Raw genomic sequence first — 19,871 nt, forward strand, 5'->3', positions numbered from 1 at the left:
ACTGATAAAATCATTAGTTTCTTATATTAAACTATTGGACATTGCCAAGGACTTTGGTGGCAAGACCTTTCTTTTCTGAGTCTTCATTACCTGTTGCTGTAGCATCGGCAGGAACAGTTACCAGGCTATATCTTCATAGGGGGTGCTTCCCAGGTTAATGGATGAAGGCAGTAGGCCAAAAGAATTGTGATTTCTAGGGCTCTTGGATTCCAAGTCCTGGGCCATCTCCATAAGAGTCTGAGGAGAGGTGGTGGTCAAGGTGGTGGTAGTGGTTTGACTTGCCTGACCCATGCCACCTCCTATCTCTCCTTCAGAGCACCTTCTGCCTTTAGCTAGGCTGACTTGCCTGTCTTGGGTATGGCAAGTGTTTGGCACATTTATGGGATGGCTGGCTCCTTCTCTACAGGAGTTGTTTTACCAGATGACTGTATACCACAGATTCTTAATCCAAAAATCATGTACTGTTAGATTTATAAGGAATTTTAGAAAGAGCCTAATCCAAATCCAGGGGCAGCTAGGTGGCACAATAGATAGCATGGTTGGTGTCAGGACCTGAGTTCAGATGTGGTCTCAGACACTTTTGTGATGTGTGACCCTGGGCAAGTCACTTAACCCTTTTGCCTCAGTTTCCTCATTTAGAAAACGAGCTGGAGAAGGAAATGGAAAACCACTCCAGTATCTTTGCCAAGAAAACCCAGAATGGGTTCACAAAGAGTTGGACACAACTGAAATGACTGAACAAAACAATCCAAATTTCATCATCCACTCATGAGGAAACTAAGAGAGATTAAATGATTGAGTGATTTGACCAGTGACACATGCTAGGACTGGAAACTGTCTCTGCCAGAAACCTCAGTCTCCTGATTCTTAGATCACTTCTCAGGACTGGAAACTAAAATTCTAATGCTTTCACTAGAAGTTTCACTAATAGTTCAACATACCCATAAAGAGAGCATTGCAAATAATATGCTTTCCTTTGCCAGTATAATTTAAATATCTTTTGGGACATAATACTCTAGATAGGCAAGACTAAGGAAGAATCTGCAGATGAATTTATATTGAGGAGATTCACAGAATTCTTTGCATTTTTTTTTTTGCCTTACAGTAAAATCGAAATGTGGTTACAGTTACTTTTCTTCTTTAGTCTTATCTTTCTTTCTTTCTCTCATTATTCCATTTTTTCAATTATGAGCATTTTTTTTGGCTGTCCATCATACCTGGAATGTTCTCCCTTCTCAATTCTGCCTGCTGCCTTCAATCGCTTCCTATAAGTCCAAACTAAAATCTCATCTTCTACATGAAGCCTCTCCTAACCCCTTTTAATTCTAGTGCCTTCCCCTTCTTAATTATTTCCTATTTATAACTTAAATAACTTGTTTGTGCATAATTTGTTTGTTTTTCCATTAAACTGTGAGCTCCTTACGAACAGGGACTTGTCTTCTGCCTCTTTTTGTATCCCCATTGACTGCTGGGTATTGCCTCACTCAAAGTGAGAACTTGAAAAGACCTTAGCTTAAAAGGGCCAAGGTCTCCCAGTACATCCTGGGCCATCTCCAGTTGCCCTGATCAATATCTGGCCACTGACCCAGATGGCTCTGGAGGAGAAAGTGAGGCTGGTGACTTTGCACAGCCCTCCTCCCTCCCTCAACTCAAAGTCATTTGCAAATCATGTCATCGTTTCCCTGATGTCATGGTCCTCTTTGAGAACAAAGGACAAAACCACATAGTAGGTACTTAATAAATGTTAATTTGCTGTTATTAACCAAGAATCCAGAGAGACTTTAGCTGAGACTTGAAAGAAATCAGGGAAGCCAGAGGGCAGAGATGTCTTCCAAGGATGGCAGACAATCAGCAGAAATACCTGGAGTTGAGAGATGGAGTGTTTTGTTCGTGGAACACCCATGGACACCGACTGTCACTGAATTGCAGACTACGTGAAGGGGAAGTAAGGTTTAAGGAGACTGGAAAGGTAGCAAGGGGAAAGGTCATGAAGGGTTTTAAAGGCCAAACTGAGGATTTTATATTTGATTCTCGAGGTGATACAGAACTACTGGATTTGTTTGAATGGTGGGGCAAGGGGTGAGGAGGAGGTCACAGTTAGACATGTGCTTTAGGAAGATTAATTTGACAGCTGAGTGGAGGATGAAATGGGGAGAGATTTAAGGCAGGGGACCAACCAGCAGTCTATTGCAGTAGTCCAGCAGTGAAGTAATGGGGATCTGCACCAGCATGATGAGGGTATCTGAGGAGAAAAGGAGGCATAGAGGAGCGATCTTAGAAAGGTAGATAAGGCAAGACTCAACCAATAAAAACAAACCTCAAATTTTTAAATGGCCTTTTGAGGCAGGTATTAATAACTGAGGGAATTAGTGAAGGCCTTTTGAAGAAAATGATGTTTGAGCTGAGCCTTGAAGGGAGCAAGGGGTTCCAGGAGATGGAGGTAAAGAGAGATTATTCTAATTTTCAGGGATAGTCTGTGCAAAGGCATGGAGGTGGAAAATGAGATATCATGTTTGGGGAACATCAAGTAGGTGGGTTTGGCTGGAACTTGGTAAGAAAGTTTCATCAAATGTGAAGGGCTTTAAATTCCAAACAGAAGAAGCATTGGGGAGCCAAGAGGAGCCTCCTGAGTAGAGAAGTGACATGATCTGACCTACACTTTAGGAATACTAGTTTGGCAACTCCATGGTGGACTGATTGAAGAGGGGAGACAGTGGATGCAAGGAAAACAATTAGGAAGCCTTTGTAGTTGTTTGTATGAGAGCTGAAGGCTGTAGGGTGGTCATGGTATAATTATAGAGAAGAGGATTCAAAGCTGTTGAGGTCTGGCAACTTGAATATGAGGGGCAGGGGAGATGAGTAAGAGTAGTGGGTTGAGAATGATTTCTAGGTTGAAAACCTGAGTGACTAGAAGAAAGATGGTGCCTTGGACGGAAATAGGGAAAGATAATGAGTTCTGTTCTGGAGACCTGCCCTCTGGGTACAAGATGAAACCATTTTATAGAAGAAATTAATTTAACATCAGCAAGCAGGCCTGAAACTAAGCCAGTTTTTTTTTTTTTTTTTTGCCCAAACTCTTTCCTACTCCTGATTTCCCTATTTCTGTTAATGGTAACACTCAGAAACCAGGAGTCATCTTTGAATTTTTACTTTCCCTTCCTCCTCCCCCCAAATCTAATTGGTTATCGAGCACTGAGGATTCTTTGCTGCCCATCAGGGCTGTGATTTCTATTCCCCGAGCCTCTAGTCAGATTACCTCACTCCTATCCTCATCATCTGTCCCTTGAAATATTGTTGTAGACTTTTAAATGGTTTTCCTGTGACAGTCTCTGTCCCCCATCTACTCTTTCCTTCCCTCCACTAATCACTGCTACTGAAAATAATCTTCCTTCTCTACCGATATAATCTGAACATCCTCTACTGAAAAACTTAAAATGTTTCCCCCATGCCTAGGGAGGCAGTAAGGAATGCTAGACATAGAATTAGGAAAACCTTGGTTCAGATTTCATTTCTGACTCTTACTGTCAATTTAGAATCCAAGGACTTGGGTTCAAATCCTTGTTCTTGGATTTATTATTTGTGTGATCCTGGAACTTACTTGACCTTCCCTGGTCTCAATTTCCTCATCTAAAATAAGGGGGTTGGACTAAATGACCTTAGATGTCCTTTACAGTTCTAAATCTATGACACCATGAAGTCAGTCAATCTCTTTGACCCTCAGTTTCTCTGTATGTAAAATGGGGATAATATCTCTGGTACCTGCCTCACCTGGTTGTTGTGAGGCTTAAAGGAGGCAGTATATGTAATGCTTTTGGCAAACTTGAAAGTGATCATATAAATGTCAGTTGAAATTATTTTGTTTTTATTTTCGTTATTGACTCTGATATGTGATTTCATCTTGAATGGGAATTTCCCACTGTGGAAACTCTGTCACCTATACTGATTGGTTATTAAGATCTGCAATTTATAGCTTTAGAGAATTACCTGGTCTACTAAGAGGCTAAGTGACTTGTTCATAGTATGTGTCAGTAGGGGACACCTGGGTGGCACAGTGGATAGAGCTCTGGCCTTGGCGTCAGGAGGACCCTAGTTCAAATCTAGCCTCAAACACTTGACACTTACTAGCTGTGTGACCTTAGGCAAGTCACTTAACTCCGACTGCCTCACCAAAAAAAACCAAAAAAAACCAAAAACAAAACAAAAGAACAAACAAATGAACAAACAAAAAAACTTAGTATATGTCAGAGGCAGGATTTGACCCCAGGCTTTCCTGACTCCCTCTCTGCACTGTATATCCTGCTGTCTCAAATCATCATTGAGAGAATCAAATAAGATAACTGACTTAAGATCTCTTGTAAACCTGTTATGTACCAAATAAAGTCACAATTCTTCAGGCTGGCATTCTTTCAGTGCCTTTCACAATATACCTCCTATATACCTTTCCAGTTTTATCACATACTTACCACATATTATAACCAAATTACTATTTTGTCCACACCCAAAACATACCTTCACTTTTCTGCTGGATTATCCGACCCATTTCTTCTCTGTGTGTTGAAATATATCCCATCTAGGGTCCCACAATCTGTCCTTCAAGGCCCAGCTCAAAGGCTATTTCCTCCATGAAGCCTTCCCTGATTTCATCAGCTGATTTCATCTCTCCTCTGTACTGCTCATATTTTGTGCTAGTTACTTTTTTTGTAGATTTTTTTTTGGGGGGGGGATGCAATTAAGGTTAAGGGACTTGCCCAGGGTCACACAGGTAATAAGTGTCTGAGGCTGGATTTGAACTATGGTCTTCCTGACTCCAGGGTCAGTCTTTCTCCACTGTGCCACCTAGCTGCCCTTACATGTTTATTGCCCACTAAGTTATAAGCTTGAAGGCAGGGACCTTGTCCTTTTTATCTCTGTTTTCTCTTCATTGCCTAGCAGAGAGCCTGGCACATTGTAGACCCTTAATCAGTGTTAGCTGTTATTGTTATCTTATACATTGTACATAGTTGTTTACATGTTGACTCCCTCATTAAATTGTAAGCTCCATGAGGGCAAGGACTGTTTTTGCTTTTCTTTGTATCCCTAGCACTTAGCACAGTTCCTGGCACAAAGTAGGAACATAATAAATGTTGGTTGACTTGACTAGGATACATAAAACTTTCACCAGTTAAAATTGGCAGCATTAAATGATAGTATTGGAGGTGGTTCAGTGGTTAGAATACTGGACCTAGAGTCAGCAAGTCCTGAGTTCAAATTCAGCCTCAGAAACTTACTCCTTGTGTGACTCTGGGCAAGTCACTTAAGGTCTGTTTACCTTAATCTGTTGGAGAAAGAAATGACAAACACTCCAGTAACTTTGCAAGAAAACCCCATATGGGGTCACAAAGAGTCTGACACAACTGAATGACCAAACAGCAACAAAAATGATGGTATTAAAAATTCACTTTGTCCATTAAAAAGAGTGTTAGCAATAACATACATGTCTGTACATTTGATAGAGCATAGTGGTTGTGAGGCTAAGGACTAATCCCTTTCTGTCATGGGCAGCAATCATGCAGATGTTTGATACTGATTCCAAGGTACAAAATGTGGGTATGATGAAGTATTGCAATCTGTCCCAGGTATTGGAAGACATTTATACTCTGGGTTAGCAGTGTCAGATTCAGATTCCAAAGAGAGCATTCAGTTAAGAATAACAGTAGTTCTTGTTTGGGTTTTTACAAGTTTATGAGTTTGGCTATTCATCTAAATTTCTTTAAGTGAAAAATCTGAAGGGGCTTAAATAGTTTCCCTTTTTATTTTTTCTAATTGACTACTTCACTCTGATTTTCACCTACATTTCAAAAGCATCTTAAAAGTAAGATTCATCATAAATCTATTTTCTAAAAGCTGATAATTATAATAGATAACAAGACCTTATGGAGAAGTTGCAAAAGTCGTTACAACAAATGCAGTGTGCTGAATATTGTTTCATATTTTTACAAGTATTCAAAGAAATGTAATAAGAATTACATATTTCCAGGTTTTAGATCTAAATGCTTACTGTGATGAAAAGGTGTAAATTAAATAATCAGGTTAACATTGATTGATAGGACCTATGTCTGCAAGTTTAAAACAGTCATCACTTTTTTCTTCATAGCCTGGTGATAATTAGCAGGAGACATAGTTATCAACACTTAGCACATAGTCGTGAAGTTGTTTGCTGCTTATACAGAACAGATGGAATATCGATGTTGAATCTTCTTATATATTAAATAATATGCTTTGAAAGAGTTTTCCAGATGTTTTAGGGCATAATTTACGTGTGACAGCCCCTCACTGAAAGGATGTGAAATGTCTTCAGCAAAGAACAATGCATTAGTGGCTCCTCAGAGGGAGAATGGGATGTAAATTTTAAACAGAAACAAAACTAAAGGGAAACAGATTCCTTTATACTGTAGGATGATGATATATTAAAGTGATAAGGAAATTAAAATGAGAAGATCTATGCTTGAATCCAGGCACTGACACTTAGAGGTTGTACAAGCTTGATTAAATCCCATCATCTCTGTAGGTCTCAGTTTTCTCATTAGAAAAATGAAAGAATTAGAATAGATATTCTCTGAAGTCAGAGGGGATGCTAATTCTTTTACCCTACCACAAACTCCGCCCCAGCTTCCTGTAAGATACAGTGCACTGATCTTTAAGAAGCAGAGGGCATTAGAGGAAAGTGCTCTTGACTTGGAATCAGGAAAAGCCCAGATTCAAATCTAGATTGTTTGACAAGTCACTTAACCTCTCTGAGACTCAGATTCATCCTCTGTAAAATGGGGATAATAATAGCCGTAGTACCCACCTCTCAGGTTTTGTCAGAGTTAGATACAACCATAGACATAACAAGGTTGGCATCTGGAGCTCATGCAAGAAGCAGCAGTTTTTAAATTTTCCAGTGTGAGCATTTGCATCTTGAAAATTGGCAAATACTGTAAATCAGGGATTGAGTTATTGTTTTGTTAATTGTTTAGAATTTAGGAGCTGATAGAGAAAATGTTAATAATTCAAACTCAACAGTGTGTTGTGCATTTATGGACAGCTTGGTGGCACAGTAGATACAGCACCAGGCCTGGAGTTAGGAAGACCTGAGTTCAAATTCAGCCTCAGACAACTACTAGCTGTGTAACCCTGAGCAAGTCATTTAACCCTGTTTGCCTCAGTTTTCTCATCTGTGAAATGAGCTGGAGAAGGAAACAGCAAACCACTCCAGTATCTTTGCCAAGAAAACCCCCAAAAGGGGTCACAAAGAGTCAGACGTGACTGAAAAATGACTAAACGACAATAAAGTGCAATTTCAGAGAACGGATGTTTAAACATTTACCAGCACATCCTTGGATGTAAAGCATTTTTGGAATCTTTAAAGTGTTATATGCATGCTAGCTCTCTTATCTTCACCATTGTCACGCTCAGGCTGCCTCTTTAAAATAAAAACCTATCTATTGCCAGCAGAAATCTCATTTAAATTCATTGAAAATTTCATCTTTTCTCTGTGGTTTATTTGAACAGTTTTATATATATTATATATATATAACAAATTATACTTTTAGAGACTTGCCTAGAGCCCAGTGATGTGAAGTGCCTTGAATCCGTATGTATCCAAGGTGAAACTTGAACCCAAGCCTTCCTTTCTAGCTCTCAATCCACTCACAATGCCATGCTGCTTCTCCTTGGCTATGGCCATGGCCATGGGAATTATACAACACATTCAGAGGAATTTACTGGATTTTCTTCTGAGGTCAGATAGCAGTTTACCTTTCAGGTGTGGTAAAGCATTGTTTAGATTTTTGAGCCCTTAGGGATTAATGTCAAACAACATTACCAACACCACCAGTCTTCTGAAACTCAAAAATATTTAATTTTTCTGTCCATACTTAGATGTAAGCATACTCGATTTGACTCACACCCTTAGAATAAGGACCAATGGCCTTTCTAATCCAAAAGGCAAAAACATGTTAATAGAAATTCTTCCATCTCCAGCACATGACATCCATGATTCATTTTGGGATGGAGAAATAAGAAAATGCTAAAGGACCATGGATGACTAACTTTCCATTCCCATTCCTATTCATATATTTAGAACTAAAAAAGACCTTTGAGATCATCTATTCTGACCTCTTTCTCATAAAGAAAGAAATGAAGCCTAGAGAAGTAAAAGGATTTGCCTACAGTCACACAGGATGGAAGCAACAGGTGGAATTTGAACTAATATCATCTGATTCCAAACCTAGGGCTCTTTCCTCTTCATTGTGCTGTCTTCTCTATCTCAAGAAGATAATACTGTCTCTACATATCAATAAATAATATGTTTGTCCTCCTGTTAATTTTTAAAGAGGAAACTCATGAGAAGAAAAACAAAAATGATAACTTCTATTTTGGTAGCATTTTTCCTCACAAGAGGAAAGAGATAGGTAGATTGGCTATAAGCAGGGGTTTACTTGTAAATGTTTTAACAGCTGACTCTTCAGAAAAAAAAAATATATATATATATATATATATATATATATATATATATATATACACATGACATACTTTTATGTTTAAGATGGATGATTAACATTTTCCCTATCACTTTCTTATGTCTAGACTCTAGATAACCAATAAAACAAATCAAGCCCATATTTGTGACTTTGGCCAATTTCTAAGGTTCATACTGAAAATTTAACAATCAGCTCTCAGGAGGAAGTAGGATCTGACTCCAGTGCACTTCTGTGAGCTGGTGAAGTTCTGGCAGATCTCATAGCAGGGACTTATGTACCATTGGATTTGTGTTGTACCTTAAATATATTTTAATCATTTTTTTCAATCAGCAAAAATCTTTCTTCTTTTCTTCTTATCTACCCCCACCCTCCAACTGAGGAAGAAAACCAAAGTCCAGTTACAAACATGTATAGCTTATAAAAAACAACACCACCACATTTGTACTTTACCAAGTATATAAAAAAAGGTTCATTGTGAATCCCTCACTCTCTGTCAGGAGGTGAGTGGCATTTCATCATTATTCCTCTGGAATCATGCTTGGTCATTACTCAGATCAGAGTCCTTAAGTCTTTCGAAGTTGTTTGTCTTTACACTATTGTTGTCATTTTATAAATTGTTCTCCTGGTTCTGCTCACTTCACTCTGCACCAGTTCATGCAAGTCTTGCTAGAGTTCTCTGAAACCATCCTCTTAGTCATTTTTTATAGTACAATAGCAAAACATAACTTGGTCAACCATCCTCCAGTTGACGGGCATCCCTTCAGTTTCCAATTCTTTGTCATCACAAAAAGAGCTATAAATATTTGTTTTTACATCCTTAGAGGGTTTTTTTGTGTTTGTTTGCTTAGGACTAATCTTCTTTTGTTGTTGTTGTTGTTCAATTGTGTCCTATTGGTCAAGACCCTATTTGGGGTTTTCTTGGCAAAGATACTGGAGTGGTTGGCCATTTTCTTCCCCAGCTCATTTTATAGATGAGGATACTGAGGCAAACAGGGTAAAGTGACTTGCCGAGGGTCGCACAGGTACTGAGTATCTGAGGCCAGATTTGAACTCAGGAAGATGAGTCTTTCTGACTCCAGGCCTGGCTCTCTGTTCATGATGGTGCCACCTAACTGCCCTGGACTAATCTTCTACCCTCCTTTAATTATCCCTTCCCTAGATTTAGAGTCATAAGACTTAGATCTCAATATTGGCTCTGTTACTCCTTAGCCAGTTCTATAATGTTGGGCAAATTACAAAACCTCTCTGGGCTCAATTCCTTCATTACAAAATGAGAAAGTTGGAGTAGGTGATCTCCAAGAATCTTCTAGCTCTAAATTTGATTCTCTTAATAATAATAATCAGATGTATTGTTATTTGCAGAGTCAGAGGTTGGCTGCCTTTTAAATTCCTATTATTATACCTTGGAAAAAATGCCATCCTTGCCAGGTTACTGATAAGCATCCCTTAAAGGTCCTATCATTTCATCCACTGTCTCAATCAATAGAAATGCATTTAAGTGCTTTCTATATTCAAGACATTGCTTAAGGCACACAAAGACAATAACTTCTTCATTGGTTATTAAAATATTTTATTGCTTTAGGACAACATATATGAAAGACACACATAGAAATATATAGAAAACAACCCAAGGTAATATGGTGGGAAGTCATTGGAAGGTGAGATGTAGAGTGGTTCTTAAGCTGAGCTTGAAGTGTATTCCAGGCTTGAGGGACAACCTATGCAAAGTCATGGAGGTGGAAGACATGTTATTATAGGAGAGAAATAGCAAAAAGGTTGGTTTGTCTGGAACACAGAGTGTGTGAAGAATATTAATGTATAGTGAGACTAGAAAGGTAGATAGGAGCCAGGTTGTAAAGGTCTTTATATGCCAGAGAGAGGAGTTTGAATCTTATTTTTGAGATACAGAGCCAGTGCCATTTACTGAACAGGGGAGTGACATGATCAGACCTGTGTTTTAGAAATAATACTTTTATTACCTGAGTGGAAAAAGGATTGCAGAGACACTTGAGGTGGGAGGAAAAATTAGCAGACTCTTAAAAGAGACCAGATGAGAGCCGGTGAAACCTTCAACTAGAGAACGAGATTCCATTGATTTGGATATCTAGTTCATTTTTTTAACTTGCTAAAAAAATTTTTTTCTCCTTAAAAAACTCAATATACTATGTTATGAGCTTCACTGCTTAGCATGTTAATTTTTTTCAACTAATATTAATCATATGATCATCAATGCCTTCAGTGCCTGATTATCTAATAGAGACATCATTGTCCAGCATCTAAGTCCCTTAACTAAATGGCACAAGGACTCCAGCCAATTCTCATTACTCTTCTAAATGAGCCTCTCTGCTTTCATCAAATTAATCTTCTTACTATCTGCATATGACTTGTTCATCTTTGCTTGTGGGGTTGTTAAGGGTAGAGAGCATAATTTCTGTTGTTTCCTTCTGAAACTTCGTGCTCAATGGACATTCAATGAATATTTGTTGAATTAATGGGCAATGTTTCAAAACTGCTCCCTTTTCACCTTTATTATTATTACATTATATATATATTTATTTATTTATCCTTGTTATTTACTAAGACACAAAGAGTGTCTTAATGGCTCTGTGTTGATCTAGTGGGAGTATGGAATACTATGGGACCCTCCCCAGCCCCTTGTCCTCTTCCATAATTGTATCTGTGATGAAGCTATTAAAAACATAAACTTTTAAGTCTTCAGGCAGAGAAAGCTCATATGTTTGATAAGATCAAGATTCAAATACATCTTGACAGAGTGGAACACTGAGAAAATCAACAAGATGAAATTTGACAAGAATAAATAGGACCCCCTGTATTTTGGTTCAGAAGCTCAATTATTTAGGTATAGGATGGGGGGATCTGACTTCAAAATCATGTGATAAAGACCTTGGTATTTCAATTAGCTAAAGCTTAATGTGAGTCATCTCTATGGAAACTAATAACCTCTTAGGCTGCATTACTGGAAGTAGAGTTTATATCGTAGCAAGCAATAGTACCTTCTATTCTAGGCTATCCAGGAAGACCCAGCCCACACTCGGTGTGTGCCTGTGGTTCAGAACAGGTCTGGAACATTACATTTAAGTTGTGCTAATACAGATCAGGAATAACATTGAAAACCTGGAGTGAGTCCAAAGGAGGACAGCTAGAATGGTGAGACATCTAGAAAGTATGGTGCTTGATGGAAGGGAAATGGAAGAGAATAATCATTTATATAGTGCCTACTGTGTACTCTGTGCTAAGTACATTTTACAAATATTATTTCATTTCATCCTCACAACAACCCTTCAAGGTTGGTGATATTATTACCCTCATTTTACAATTGAGGAAACTGAGGCAAACAGAAATTAAGTGACTTGTCCAGTATCACATAGCTAGCAAGTATCAGAGGCCAGATTTTAACTCGGGTCTTTCTGACTCCAGGCTCAGCACTCTATCCACTGTGCCACCAGCTGCTTCAAGGAATGAGTCATCATGAGGAACAGTGATAGGAATTGGGGATGCTCAGCTTAGAGCAGTAGTTCGCAGAGTATGGTTTAGGGGCCCCCCAGAGATCCCCAAGATCCTAGATCCCTGAGGTCAAAACTATTTTGATAATAATACAAAGTTTTTTTTCATTTCTAATATATTAAAACTCAAAAGATAAAAACCCACAGAAACAAAAGCTAGTTGGGAGAGTGCCCAGTAGTTTTTAGAATGTATAGGGGTCTGGAATCCAGAAAGTTTGAGAACCGCTGGCTTAGAGAAAAAGTAATGCCATACTTCACTCCTGGAAGCTGCATCACTATTCCTGGGTTCTTGTTTTCTATTCCTCTTGATCGTATTCGGGGTCATTTTTATCCTTCTCCATCACTCTAAGAACGTAGCTCTAGTTTTTCATTGTATGCATATCATTGCTATGTATTAAGTAGATGAATAAATAAATTATATGCCATCTCACACCAGTTACATCTTCAGAAAACAGCTTAAGCAAAACAAAAGTTACTAAAAATAGCTACTATGGGACCGTATTTTGCCTAAAACCACATTAGAATAACCATCCTGGAATTTCATAAATACAAAATTATTATTTTTTCACTTACACATGTATTTCTATTTAAAATTAACAACTTGTGAATAATATTGCAAATAAATTAAATGAGCCACGTCAAAGAGTGTCATTAGCAGGTTTAATTATCTGAGTTTTTTAATTAAGGATGTTTTACATTGCTTTAAAGCAGCAGTTGGTTATTTACCCCTCTCAATAGTTTCGAGTTTGCTCTAACCAGATGCTACACTTATTATCTGAATGAAAATAGATGCAAGTTACATCTTGGGTCAGAGTTGCAGCTGATTCCATTTGTATTCATTCTTAAACCCCCTCATCAACAAGGCTAGCATCTGTTGGAAAGAAAAACTCCCCTGCTTCCAGTCGCCTGCATCATGATGATTTCCTTGGCTTGTATCTGGTACTGCCATGTTAGCCTAGATCAAATATGAAGCTACCTCTTTTTATTATTATTAGCAAAATGGCACCACTGTGATCTCTCGATTCTACTCAGTGACAGCATGCCTCATTTTATAAGCAATTAAAAATCTGAAATAGAAGAGGGCTCGGGATATGCTAAAGAAAGTATTTCAAACCATCTCTTCAGCTTCACTTCTGTTCCTATACAGTGGAGGGGAGACATGATAAATGTACAGTGGAAGACTAATTTGCCGGGTTTGGGAGAGGTTTCATTTTTCTGCAAAGTACTATTTAGTACCAAACAGAGCTCCAAGTGCCTTTTCTTCTTTCAATATGTCTGATATCTGCTCTTTCTTCTGCATCTGGTACAGGTAAAAATAATATGAACTGGGGCTGGGGTGGCGCAGTGACAGTATCATTCAGTTCATTCTATTTCTCTATAGCAGGTTTGTTAATACAATTTAAGAAGTGTTTTGGGGTTTTTTAAGTTCTATATATATCATTCATTAATGCCTGGCACATAGTACATACTTAACATATGCCTGCTAAGTTGAGTTGAAATGTCATCACTTTCCAAGAATCCAGAAGCTCTCTTCTATTTAAAACATTTCATAGTGTCATTTGCTTGTTTCTCTCTCTAGAAAATGTTTTCAGACTGCACATTTTTACTTAGAAGATAGTACATCACCTCGAGTCATTTCGACACCCCCAACACCCATCTTTCCTATTTCAGGTAATGCTTTTGAATTTTTGTGTGAATAATTATTAGATGCCGAAGGAAAAGTACAGTATCAAATGCTTTGTGGTTGTTGTGTCTTACTGTGATCTTTCCTTACATTGTGAACATGTGTGCTCCCCAAAAGGGTCAACACTTCCAGATTTATATTATTTTTTTAGCCATAAAATATAGCCAGCAATTGCATGGTGACTGTCATCAACCTATATTTATATTACCTGCCTAATTTTTAAAAATTACTACAGCAATCTAATAGGAAACTAAACAATGAAAAGAACTAGTCATGTTAAACCAACAGTAGTTGTTATAGATAGGAGGTGATTATCAGAACAATAAAGGTCATTTTCTTTTCTGGTCACCTGTGTTTTTTCTGGGAGTGACTTCTTAATAAGTACATTTAAGAATAGACCATCATGAAAATATCTCAACAGTTTGAAGACAAGTTCAGAAATGGGGAGTATATTGCTTGTTAATATTTAGAACTTAACTTTTATAGAAACTTTTAAAATCCAGATAAGGCCCTATAGAGTCAGTAGCTAAAATACCTTAACTTAGTTTTCGATTTCATAGGCACTTATATAATAAGTAAGGTTTCTGTAAGCAGCCCAGCAAGAAGGGTAATCAAAATCGTTGTCTAGCCCCTCTTCCCCCCAAAAAAAATCCTTGGAAAAGAGTGAGGGGGAGGGGAATATGGAAAGGCTTACGGATGGTCTTTGAAAACTGAGGGGGGGGAAAGTACATTATTTTTGTAAGTGTTGACTTTATTGAAACTTCTTGGTTTGGTGTGGAAATCAGTTTGTCCCAGAACATTGCCATGTTGTTATGCAAAATCTCAGTGCCTAAGGAATAGGAGTGATAGAAAGCACCATTCTTTTTCTAATTTTCTAATTTTTCTATTTTTTTTTTTGCTACCCAGCAAGGGTAACAAATGACACTGCCCAGTTCTTTGTTAACTCTTTCTCTCTTAGCACTTTTTAGCCCTGCTTTTTTGTTGGCTCATTGAAGTACCTAACACACATTTTTCTAAAGCAGTCACGTGTAAAGATGTTAAGAATTAAACTTCAGCCAGGCCTCATTTGTCTACCTGTGACCATACATGGTATTTTTAAAAGATCTTTGGACCGTGTCCCTACCCTGACAGCACATCTCCTTCTCCTGTTTAATTCACATAGGCTTAAAGAATACGGACTAATTTTCAAGTCATATAATAAAGATGACCCAGGTTCTCAGGACATTCTCTGAGAAGTTCCATTGAAGTCACTAGCAATCCCCTCTGAAGAGGAAGGATAGGGAGATGTAGATGGCCCAGCCTTTGAAAAGATTGTGTTCTTTACTTGTCCTAGAAGAGATGTCTTAGGGCTTATATGGAAATTAAAAATAGTATCAGAATAGAGTTGTACCTGACATTATTCATACTTGATTGAACTTGACTACCCTTGATTGAGCTCAAAATGAGGAAGCATTCGGAGACATCTAGTGCCACACGAATTTTCATGAGAATATAATTGATTTTGGGTTCCTTTGCTCCATTATGTGTCTGTTTCAGTACTCTCCAGGTGTTGTTCACCCACACGTGTACGTTTTCTGCAGCACATCCTACCTATACGAGGAGATAAGACAAAAAAATGAGAGTTGGGGAGGAACAACAACATTAATCACCATCCTCATCTCTGAGAAATTAATCAAAGGGAACATTCCTGTAGATAGTGTAATGGTCTTTAAGCTCAAAACATTTGATTTAAGTAGCTTAAAAACACTATAAAATTTTCTTACATTTGGGACAATGGAAAATTGGAAAAAAAACTTCAGACTATTTTGGACATATGGTCTGGTATAAACTTAAATTGTTCTACTTTCTACTGTTTTGGTTTTTTCTTATTTCTAATAGGAGCTTCTGTGTAATTAAACTGGAGATCTGATATTATCCAATTTCCTGTAGACCTGTACCAGGAAATTTCTCTAATAATGGTACTAATGTTGGTAATGCTATCTGAGTGCTAAATTAAATTGATATATAGCAGTTAATCATATCAACATATAAGAAAGTCATTTTAGCTCAGGAGAAATATTTGAAAAGTTCAATGAATAGATTATGAGTCCTATTCTGACAGAAACAGAAAGAGTTGAGATTGTCACTGAGATTCTAACATAAAACTAAATCTTCCCAGTGACCAGAATGGCTATAGGAAATCCCCAGTAAAGCCTTACTCTGATGCCTAATCATGGCACCATGTAGGTTCTATTGGGTTTTTGAAATATAAGTGCAAGAGAAGCACAAGATATACCAAGGCCTACCAAGCTGGGAAGGCTTTGAATTACAGACCCTACAAAAGAGGGTGTCTTACCAAGAGCCACCCTGGTTAATTACAGAAAGTCTTGCTCTTTACCAGAAAATTGGTCACCACATTATTCTTTCTTTTAGTGAAAGCAGCTCACAAAGACATTTTACTAAGTGATAGAGAGATCACAGTCTTCATGTGCAGAGAAAGTGCCCAATCTGATGAAGTCACAGATATTTGAAATATCAACATAGCATGTGCAAAATATTTTTAAGGTTTTGTTTTTTTTTTTTTCGGACTAGACTTCCATTACAAACTCCACTAATGCAGATTGTCACCTGCCCTACAACTTAATTGTGTCAAAGAGCTGCCTGGGGGTGGGGGTGGGGGGCAGCTAGGTAGTGCAGTGGATAGAACACCGGCCCTGGAGTCAGGAGGGCCCCAGACACTTGACACTTACTAGCTGTGTGACCCTAGGCAAGTCACTTAACCCTGACTGCCTCGCCCAAAAGAAAAAAAAAAACCTGCCTGGGGAATACCAAGAGGTTAAATAATTTGCCAGGGATAACAGAATTCAAACTCAGCTGTTTGTGATTCTGAAACCACCTCTTAATAATAATAGCTAACATTTATATGTTACCTACAATATGCCAGGAACTATACTAAGCACTTTACTATTAATTATCTTATCTAATCCTCACAACAACCCTGGGAGAGGTAGGTTTATCATTATCCGCATTTTACAGATGAGGAAACTGAGGCAAATAGAGGTTAATTGACTTGCCCAGGATCACACAGCTGGTAAATGTCTGAGGTCAAATTTGAAGTGGGGTCTTCCTGACTCTAGGCCTGAAATTCTTGTCTGTCCTTCTACTCTGCTTCTGGGAAAAGCATAGCTATTGTTTATTTCTACTAGAGGCAAAACAATATGGCACTGTGAAAGCAACTTTTCTTTGCTATGCTGATAAATTGCATATTAATCATACAATCACGGTATTAGAACTAGAGGAAAGATCTTTAATATCATTCCAAGTACCTTATTTTACATAGGAGGATGCTGAGGCCAGAAAAGGTTAATTGGGTTGCCCAAGGTCTTTGAACTTAGCTAGTGAGAGAGACAGGACTCTAATTGGGGTCCCTGGCCCCCACAGTGTTTTGTGTGTGTATGTGTGTGTGTGTGTACACATATGCACATATATGTATTATAAACCTACACCAACCTGTATAGATAGATATTATGACTCAAAACTGAACACAGAGTAATAATAATAATAATTCACATTGTTATTCCCATTTATTATTTAGAAAGTGCCAAAATAACCCCTATCTTAAGCTTGAGGAAGCAAATCTTAGAGAGATTAAATGATAGAACTAGAAACAGAATGTGGGCTCAACCCCCATGACTTCTGACACCAAGACATCTTTCTACCATACAACATTGGCTCTCGATAATGTCCATATTGTCTAATGTCTACAGCATGAAAGAGTAGTTAGCAAATTTACGAATCAGGATTCTGTTATAAAGTACAATCATTTCGTTCCCTTGGACCACATAAATGCGTTGACTGGACTCCTCAGCAGTTAGGCGGTGCTGTAGATGGAAATCTGGACCTGGAGTCAGGAAGATCTGAGATCAAATCTAGCTTGAGACACCACTAGCTGTGTGACCCTGGACAAATCACTTAACCTCCATCTGCCTCAGTTTGCTTAAATCTAAAATGGAAATAATAATGGCACCTGCCTCCTGGGTTTGTTATAAGAATGAAATGAAATAATATTTATAAAGTGCTTAGCAGAGTTCTAGCAAGTGGTGGATACTGAATAAATGTTGGTTCTTGCTCCTTCCTTCTTCTGTGAAATGTGAAGATTTGCCAAATTCACACATATAATTGTGAAAATTAGAACACATTTTCATTTACTTGTGAACCCTGATGGTTTTAAGATTATCATGAATAATCACTGTATCAATTTATATATAAATAAATATTTATAAATATAATTGCTCTTTCCAATGAGTATGTTTAAGTTTAGTTATAATATATACTTTCATAGATATGTATGTAGTTGCATATGTTTATAGGGAGACAGTTTAACATGGAAGTTCTTAAAATCTTTTGTTGTCTCACTAGACCCCTTTGGCAGTCTGGTGAAGCCTACAGACCCCTTCTCTAATAATGCTTTAAAATGCACAAAATAAAATAAATAGGATTACAAAGAGAACAAATTGTATTGAAACACAGTTACTAAAGTATTAAAAGTTCAGGGAACCCACGTGAAGAAACTTTTGTTTAAGAGAACATTACCATTAGACATGAAAAGGATGTTAAAGGCCATCCAGTCTAATTGCTTTCTTTTACAGATAGGGAAACTGAGGCCCAGGAAGGTAAAATTGAATGTCCAAGTTCTAAGAAATAGAGGCAGGCTTTCAAACTATATCCTCTGATAATAAATCCATGAGACTTTCCACCATACCATACTTCCTACCTCAAGATGGGAGTTATAGGATAATAATGTAAGATCATACATTTAGAGTTTGAAGGAAACTTAGAGGTTGTTTAAGCCCAACCTCCTCATTTTACAGCCCACTGAGGTTAACTGATTTGCCTTTGATCACATGGGCTATAAGTGACAAGTCCAACATTCCAGTCCACTGATCCAAATCCAGTATTCTTTGCATTGAACCAAACAACTTTTTTTGTGGTAAATTTGTTAGATCTTTTAATAGAATCATCAGTTTTGTGTCAAAATTTGTTTTGTACCTAATAGGAAATATTTGTTGCATTGAATTGAATTAAATTTTAAAACCTCTATGACTTAAGGACCTTCAGAATTATTTGAATCCACGTTTAGCTTATCACTGAGTCCACTGACATTCAAAAGGAAATGAGTGTTCTTTCAGTGATCGAGCTATTACCTAAAAAATGAAGTTAAAAAAAGGAAAAGGTCCTTCATCCTTTCCATCCATCTAGAAATCAGGCCAACCAACAAAATAAAGTGAATGTAATATATGAGTGAGATGGTCTGTTTACAAGAGAATGGAAGATGTGATTCTAAAAGCCTTTATTTCTTCAGGGATCTTTACTAAAATGACTTATGATTTAGGTGTGACTGGTTATTACTGTTTTCCTGTTTAATTATAAAACATATTTCTTGGCAGAATCTTTCTGTAAGGTGTGAAAGTGGAATTACACATTTGTGTAGTTTTTCTTAAGCTTGACTTGGTAATTCAATTTTAGTATTCATGTCCACTCATCTAAGAGGGAGAACAGATGGATCCTGATTAAAAGAAATCAGCAAATTCTTGGTAACTGAAGCTTAAAAATATTAGATGGCCTAAACGCTGAACATCTGTTGATGTAAATAACTGTTTCTGGTGAAATGTGTTTGATGTTTCCTTGTCGGAGACATCACTTGTGAAATCGCATACTGTGAAATTGTAATATGTTTAATCTAAGAAAGGTACTCCAGAAGGGGGAAAAAACACACAGAGCTAGTTAAAATAATTTGGCCCCTTCACAATTAATTAACAGATCAAATGACTTTGTTTACATGGCATATTTTCAACTTGGAATTCTCGGAATTTTACAGATTAAAAGTCCCAAAGGTTTTTGACATTTTCCTTAATGAATATTCTGCACACAAATGTTTTCCAGTATTTATGTAGAGAAGGAAAGAAATGTTCTCAAATATAAACAGCAATCAGAATATTTGGCTACCAGACATTAAATTCTGCAATTCTGTGAAAGTAGTATTGTTCTTTAAATCGTGGCCATTCTGTTGTGTGATTAAAAACACAGGTTAAAATTTTATTTCCAAATAAAATCTTTTTGGAATTATGCAAAGATTTCCCACTAGAATGATAGGAAAACTGCTGTGAAAATATCCTTCTG

General features: G+C 37.5%; 1 protein-coding gene across 3 annotated transcripts in view; it reads left to right on the plus strand.

Annotated features, from left to right (window-relative positions):
* The window catches only part of PTPRZ1 (protein tyrosine phosphatase, receptor type Z1), a 239,002-nt gene that overhangs the window by 181,982 nt on the left and 37,149 nt on the right, over nt 1–19,871 (plus strand). For all 3 annotated transcript variants that reach the window (XM_027855181.1, XM_027855182.1, XM_027855183.1), the window contains exon 14: nt 13,608–13,699. In XM_027855181.1, the coding sequence (XP_027710982.1) occupies nt 13,608–13,699 (92 nt within the window). The remainder of the gene's footprint in view (nt 1–13,607; nt 13,700–19,871) is intronic.

Source organism: Vombatus ursinus, unplaced genomic scaffold (genome assembly GCF_900497805.2).
Source record: "Vombatus ursinus unplaced genomic scaffold, bare-nosed wombat genome assembly UNPS02010788.1, whole genome shotgun sequence".
NCBI classification, from domain to species: domain Eukaryota; kingdom Metazoa; phylum Chordata; class Mammalia; order Diprotodontia; family Vombatidae; genus Vombatus; species Vombatus ursinus.